This window comes from Anneissia japonica, unplaced genomic scaffold (genome assembly GCF_011630105.1).
Source record: "Anneissia japonica isolate Jap-2015-1 unplaced genomic scaffold, ASM1163010v1 scaffold18376_len32693_cov92, whole genome shotgun sequence".
In the NCBI taxonomy this organism is placed as follows: Eukaryota; Metazoa; Echinodermata; class Crinoidea; order Comatulida; family Comatulidae; genus Anneissia; species Anneissia japonica.
In genome coordinates, this window is record NW_022738250.1 from 12,439 (window position 1) to 20,444 (window position 8,006).

The following is an 8,006-nucleotide window of genomic DNA, read 5'->3' on the forward strand; positions in this document are numbered from 1 at the left end:
TATTTAACTGTTGCTGTCATTGTTATGAGTGGATTTCCAATTGAATACTGCATTTTAATGACATAAATTTACAATATTAGTGACAATTTTAGGAAAAAATGGCGGCCATTTTGAAACAGCTGGCAACCCCCCCTTACGTATGAAAAAAAAAATGTTGCACATACTTTTTTGATTTATCTATGTCTATTCTACATCATATCCAATTTTTTAAAAATATAGCAAAAAAAAAATGCAACCAACCAAAGTTTGCTGGACTATGAATAGAATGTGCTGAGAACGAATGATATTGCTTCCATTAGTTGTTTACAATCATGTAGGCGGTGTTTGTTCGGGGAAAAAATAATCGCTCGGGGTGTTTATGGGAGAGAGGCGTTTATTCCAAATGCGGCTATGGAGGGGGTGTTTATTCAAATAAATACTGTATTTGTATTTTAGTATAACGCAGCCTTTGACTGTAGGATAATAGATGGAACATTTCACACTGGCAGTCCCCAGCATCATCCCTACATTTTACCCACCGTCGCGTATCCCTGAGCCCACATTTTTCCAAAAAAAAAACAACAACAACAACAACAAATTAATTACTTTGGCATGAAAATAAGTTTACTTTTTGGCGTTAGGATAATGCATTGAGATAAGAGAGCTACTTATGTACATGCCTGCGTTGACCTCGTCGCTGTCTTTGAATTTACAACTCTATAAATATTTACCTTATGTCAACAGGTATATATTATGTGTATATAATATAATAACAATTATATTTAAGGAGATGATAAGATCATGACACGCGGAATCGATGTGACACTTTTATTGTGGTGGTGGAGAATGTAGCTGACTTGCTAACGCTATTACAACCCATGCACTTTGGTGTTAGACTTGCTGCATTGCATGTTTAAATGAAGATCATTTTCCTGGAAGTAACAAAATATGTCAGCTTTCAGAGAACTTGAGCATAACCATTGCGGTAGGGTAATTATGGCATATGTAAATATACATGCACAGCAATCTTTTAATTAAGTGATCAAGTTTTGTTTGAAAGAACAGCGACAGGGACAGAATTCTGAAATAGTAAGGTACACTGTGAATAATGTTTATAAGATGAGGGCAGCATATATAAATGAGGAAAATATATACGTGTATATGTACAGTTCAGAGGAAACTGATAGATTTCTTAACAGTGTGAATAGATAATATTGCTTAGTGATTCTGCTTCTCTCAGCATTTTCAAAAACAGTTTATAATTACATCTTGTTTAAACATTTTTATTCCGACGTTTCTTTAACCAGCGTGTTGAGACTTTATGCGCTTTAACAAAATTTTTCGTCTGTGCCCTGTGGAATTGTGGGATTAATGTAAAGCCCTGTCCAGTCTATCAAATGTTATTTGACAGAAACATGAGACATGCCTAAATATGGTCATGATCACATCATGACTATAGATACATTATGACGTATATATGCTTTTGTAAAAAAAAAAATGTTTTAATAATCAGGACAGAAATATACACATAATGACAAATACAGTAATAAAACCTCTATAACTTAAAAACACATGATACTTCAACATATACAATAACATCAGAAATTGTAATTATTTTTATTATAATTGTGTTTGTATAGCGCATAATAATGAATCGCATAATGAGGTATCAACCATTGTTTTTCATAAAATAAATATTATACAATTAAAGGGTTTATTTGTGTGGCGAGTCGAATTGCCGAGCGGTTAGCAGGGGCGCCGAAACCTACAGTCATAGTATCGACGCTGGTTCGAACCCCATGTTCGCCTATGGTTCTGGTGGTAGAACAAGTCTTCTCGGATAAGGACTATAAACCGTAAAGGCCTAAGGTGGATTCCATTTTAATATTGAAGTAGGTTTACCCATGATAGAACTGTCCATTTAAAAGGCATACTGTACTTCGATTTTATACTTGCAGAACACACCTTCATGAAAAGATTCAATCCAAGGATGAGCAAGGAATAAAGGAGTTAGTAAAGAGTCATCCTGAATGGATGGCCTTTAAAGATGAAGAGGTAAGACATTTGTATCTATGTATGTATGCATATGTATGTATGTATACACATCTAGATGTGTATAAGAGACAGACATCATATCCAATTTTTTAAAAATATAGCAAAAAAAATGCAACCAACCAAAGTTTGCTGGACTATAAGTCTCAAATTTAAATGAAAGGGACCGTGTTTCACATGTAAACATTGGGATAATACATTAGTTGCAAAGTTATCTTCTTTGACACGTTGGTAGCTCTTAGTATTTTAGTTTGTCGAACTTAGCCCAGACTAGTGTGTTCGTCGCTTTTCATCTTCGATTGTTCCATCCTTCAAGCAGATCTTTTTGGGTGAGACACAGACTAGATTCCTTATTCTTCCCATGTTATTTCATCTAAATATTTCAGACAGGCGCACTGATCATTCTCAATTCTTGAAATGAAGAAAAAGTATTAATATCGTTGCCAATACATTTGTATTGATTATCTACAATAATTAATCGAATTCATTTAGAAGAAATTTCCTTTATTACACTGCAAAGTATGAAACACTCACATTATCACAGATCAACATGATCCCTTTTCTAATTTTTGAATTGAACTTTAATTTTATATGTTTTATATATCATATCTTATTGTTGTTGGCCAGGGGTTTAGAGATGACCACTTGTTGTGTTGGGCTTTAGCCCATGTCATCTCTAGTCACACCCCTAGTCAATATGTGTTTATCTATATCGTGGCAAATTTTTAATGAATAAATAAATAAATAATACAAGGCCTACATTGTAAACGGTTCAAATTATGAGATCGATTTGCGACAATGGGGCAAATCAGGAATCATTACACAATGTTAGGATGAATTATGGGCTAAAATTACAAATAAATAAATTAGTAAAATGCATAAAATGAGATCATAATCTAAATTGCTCGTATTTGTCTTCCCTGCCTAATACTGTAAAAATATGTCTATGCATTTAAGGTAAAGGTAGTCCCATATACATTACTGAACGTAGGGGAATGAGCTGTGAGCCCATTGTACTAAGCCTCGGTATTGTGTGGTAGGGTGGCCAGTTCCATTCCATGCCGCCTTTTTTGCTCCCCAGTAGTAAACCACCGGGTACCCATTTATACTCCTGGGTAGAGGGACAAACGTAGATAAAGTTCCTTGCCCAAGGACACAAGTGACTTGCACAGTGAGAATTCCGAACCCCTGACCTCAAGGTTTGGAGTCAAAGCCACATCCGATGCGCCAACCGCTTCTAAATAAAAATGTCGGTGTCCGCGAAATGCGGGGGTCCGCTAGATTATAAAAAACAACTTTTCATCATTCCGCTGTATTTTCTTGTCTTGTCTGACAACCACAGTGTGATCATGCCTCAACAATAATTAAATACCATTGACAAGCATGACTTCGTTTACTGTTTTAACTGGCATTATATTTTAATTCAATATTTTATCTGGTACAATCTATTAAATTAGTTGTTTATATAATATAAAGATGTTGAGTATACGAGAGCCACTTGGTAATGGCAATCCTCATGTAACGTATATGTTGTTTTCATGTATTCTCCTGTATTGCTTTTACCTGGATATTAAATAAATTTTTTTTAATCACGAGGTAGCTATAAATTTGACATATCAAAGGTAATTGGGGATAACAGAATATTACATTCTGACAGTGTCATTTCTGGCCATCTGAAAGTGCAATAAACATGAAAATTTCGTACCTCAGCCCCAGCCATGGTGGGCTGAGGTACAGTAATACCCCTTTCTGTAAAATTTACTGTCTGCACCCCTCCTCTCCTGTCTATGTCGAATTCCAAGAACTGTCGTAATTTTGGCGAATCATCTTCTATCTATAATCTTATTAGTGGAATATCAACCATGAGTTGACAAACAAACAAAAAAACAAAACAAACAAAATTTTACAAATAGAAATTAAATGGGTTTTAAATTAAATTACCTTAAAATTTTGAGTGGGACAGTGCAATTTCAGGCGATCTAGAAGTGCCATAGGCATAAACAAATGTTGTATCTCAGTCCCAACCATGGTGGGGCTGAGGTGGTTTCTATTTCAAATTCCAGGATTCGCCACTGTTTAATGTTTTACTCATAGGAAATCATCTTCTATCTATAGTACTATTGTTGGGATATGGACAATGAGTAATATTTAGATATGGGGGTCCGTGAAGACTTTTGACATGTGCAGAGAAGTTCGCGAACTGAAAAAGATTGGGAAATGATTGTCATGGATCTTTCACGGACTCCTTAATGTTAGACATAAAAACCCATAAAAGTATGAGTGTCTAAATAGGCCTAGTAAAAAGGTATGTTAATGTACCCGCTCCCGAATAAACCTGTCGTGGTACACCGACCAATTTATATATGCGTCAATCGGGCCCGATTGTACTCTCGAGCCAGGAAAGTCAGAACCTAGTTATGCAACTGTTTTTAACTGCACCCAAAAAGAAGTATTATCATAACTTGCACGACTGTGACAAAATACTGAACATTAGTGCTTTTCCTAATTGCCATGATGAGAATTGATATTGAAATTACAAAAAATAGTTTAAAAATACATTTAAAAAAAAACAAATATAAAGTCATAATAAAGAGAATAATGAATGAAGACAAAAAAAAATCCCATGGAAACAAACTCGAACTATAGCTACAGTGATAATAGCGAGGGTTATGTTAAGAGCTCTAACTATTACGACTCNNNNCGGTAATTTCACAGGTTTACGGCAAAAATTACATTTTACAGTAATTTTGCGTTTTACCTAGCTATACAAGTTTGAGACTCTTTAGACACAAACAGAAACGTTTAATTACCCGGATTAATAGTTGAAATATGTAGAATGACGTCATGTTTTAATATGCACATACTTAATAAACTGGTAGGCCTATAATGGTCTTTGCTTTGACAAAGTTTAAAGAGAACAGTGCCGGAACGCTGGAGCCGAGGGCCCCGTGATTTTCTGAAACCGGTGGCCCTTTTGGGTACCAGTCACCATCATTGTGGGGTTTCTAGTGCTCGTTTTGTAATCATGTTTGCCATTGTATTCTAATTGTTTTAACGACGGAATAAATGATATGTCAGTTGCGGATCCAGGCATTTGTAATAAGGGGGGTGGGGGAATGGAGAGACTTTCAGGTGGAGGGTCTATACGATGTCATCTCCACTAATGGTTGAATATAATTTCTTTTTATCTTATTTTTAAAAATGTTTATAAATTTATGGGGCCCCGGGCTGGTTGCCACCCAGCCTTTCCCCTCCTAATTTGACACTGGATATAATATGAAATATGTCCTTGTGTATATATTTTTTTTATTTTTTCGGCTAATTTCCATGTGTTTTCGGTTTTTCAGTGAATTAATAGTTTTTACGTTTTACTGTGGTTTTAGTCACACCTGGTATAAGATCACTGCACTTGCTGAAAATCGAAATTGTACTTACAGTAAAACTGCTTGTACAATTCACTCATACTACCACATCTCGACTACAGTGCCTCTATATTATGTATATTATGAGTCACTAAAAGCCAGTTAAATGCTAACAATTGTGGATCCATTCTATTCACCGGGTTGGCTTGACACCATTTCGCAGCGTACTATGTCTCCCATAATACTTCAGGGTCACTTCAGGGGCGGATCCAGCCGGGGAGGGCCTGGTGGCTTTAGTTTTAATACCAATATGGTTAGTAATATTTATGATATATCTGTAATACTATGGTAGGAAGGCGTTACACCTTGTTAATAACAATTGACTAAATATTTCTCTCCTCGCGACTTTCCAGCGTGTCGTGATATTTTGGTTGAATACAAAGATGTCGTTTCACAGTTCGTTGGGCTCACATTAGATGTTTATTAAAGAAACCTGCTTGTAATTTTGATTTCCCTAGTTATCAATGATTTAGATGTGATTTTTATTTATTGTAATCTTTGATAATAACGTTATACTTACAATTGTCATGTTTAATCTTTATTTTTTTAATAATATATATTTAAGCCTATATGTATTAAGAAATGTGAATACACTATATCATTTTTACTAAATAAACAATGTTTATATTTTAAGCCAAGTTTTAATGTAATTTAAAAAATAATGTATTAGTAAATATGATATTGACATAAATACTTATAATAATGATGATCATGAATAGGCCTATAAATTTAAACAAATGAATTTTTAATTAAATATTTTTTCTCTATATTCTATATAACAGTTTTTTAGTTTATATATTTTTGTTTGGTTTTCTTCAATTACTGTATTTAAATTACTTACCGTAATGTATAATTTAATCTCTGTTTACTCGGATTGCAATAAAGACCATTTTGATTTGGATTTTGATGTGCATTGTTCTAGTAAGGTCGGTATTCGAACTTATAGTATGTTGACGATTTAAGACAAATGGCGAACTTTACCTTAAATTACGTATTCGTGTTTTTTTTTTTCAGTTTGGTGATATTCCTTTAATGTATGCGATGCAATTAAAAGTATCATGTTCTGAGGATATAGTTTTATATTTGTTGAATGAAACGCCTACAGAGTGCATAAACGACCAAAACGATGTAAGTACCTAGATGTTTTTGAAACTGCTGCTACTACGGCTAAAACTATCACCTACCAATCCCATTACTATATAATTTAATTCAATTTCTGTGCATGGTACCTGTCTAAAAAAGCTTTACCTGACACTTTCTTCTCTTTATGTAACATATTTTCTTTTTGGTTTTTGAATTTGTTAAACTACGGTATTAGTTGCACATAAATTTCGGTTTTAAATAATTAGTATATCAAATCACTTTACACACAATCCATTGCAGGGACGTATCCAGGGGGAGCCGCGGCTCCCCCCCCCCCTTTGTACACAGTGTTAAAATTTTAAAGCTTATTCTTGAGCCAATACAAATTCTTTCCTGGGATCACTCAAAATAAATCTTCTAAAACATGTAAATATGCATCAGTACACGTTATACATAGGCCTAATAGAACACAGGCCTAAGCGTGATTTAAACGAATCTTAAATTCATAAATCTCAGGCCAGGTCTTTTAAGATAGAAATGCGATACTGTGGTTCAATTTCGTTTTTATCCTTTTGCAAGTTTCTTTAAATGTTTGTTTAATAATACTACTACTAATAGTGATAATAATAACAATGATGATGATGACGATAGTAATAATTGATATTAATATTAATAACAATAAAAAGTGAAGAAAATTGTGCTAAATGCGAAAAAAGTTGTGATTTGTTGATTATACTATAGTATATAGTTAAAGCTTAGTAAGCTATAATTAGGCCTAAGTTGTCCTGGATATTAAGTAGGTCCCTGATAAAAGATCATGAGAAATTTGTTGGCGTTTCATTTTGACTATAATGGTAATATGATGATGATGAATTTTATTATATAAAAGTGTCATTTCCGGCCATTTCGAGAGGTACTATTTCCTGAAATTTTCTCACCTCAGCCCCAGCCATGGTGGGGCTGAGGTGGTTGTGAAGTCACGTTTTTTAAGTAGCCCTATGTAAAGTACATACTCAAAGACAATGTTTTTAAGCTTTGTTTTCTATGGTGTATACACACACATTAATAAGATCTCTATGGTTGTCAAAAAATCCCTGATAAAAGATCATGAGAATTTCTTTTGGCGCTTCATTTTGACTAATGGTGATGTGGTGATGATGAATTTTACTAAAAGTGTCATTTCTGGCCATCTAGAGGTATTATTTCCTCAAATTTTCTCACCTCAGCTCCAACCATGTGGGGCTGGGGTGGGTGTCGACTTACAAAATGCCCTCCCCCTCCACCTTTCACAGATCTGTGCCCTTCCCTGGGTATGACATTAAACTCCATCGAGTCGGCTCCTGATGTACGGTATGTCTTAGTGACTGCTGTTTGTTTTTAGGATGTGATCTGGTTTTTCATGTCCATTTTTCGTGATTATGACTATTCAGGATAAAGAATGTTTTGAGCAGAGGTGGATTCAAGGCAACC

At 34.5% G+C, this 8,006-nt stretch overlaps 1 protein-coding gene across 1 annotated transcript in view; it reads left to right on the plus strand.

Moving 5' to 3' along the window:
* The window catches only part of LOC117117512, a 22,697-nt gene that overhangs the window by 11,583 nt on the left and 3,108 nt on the right, over positions 1-8,006 (plus strand). The window contains exons 3-4 of the mRNA XM_033261817.1: positions 1,938-2,034; positions 6,468-6,581. Of these exons, the coding sequence (XP_033117708.1) occupies positions 1,938-2,034; positions 6,468-6,581 (211 nt within the window). The remainder of the gene's footprint in view (positions 1-1,937; positions 2,035-6,467; positions 6,582-8,006) is intronic.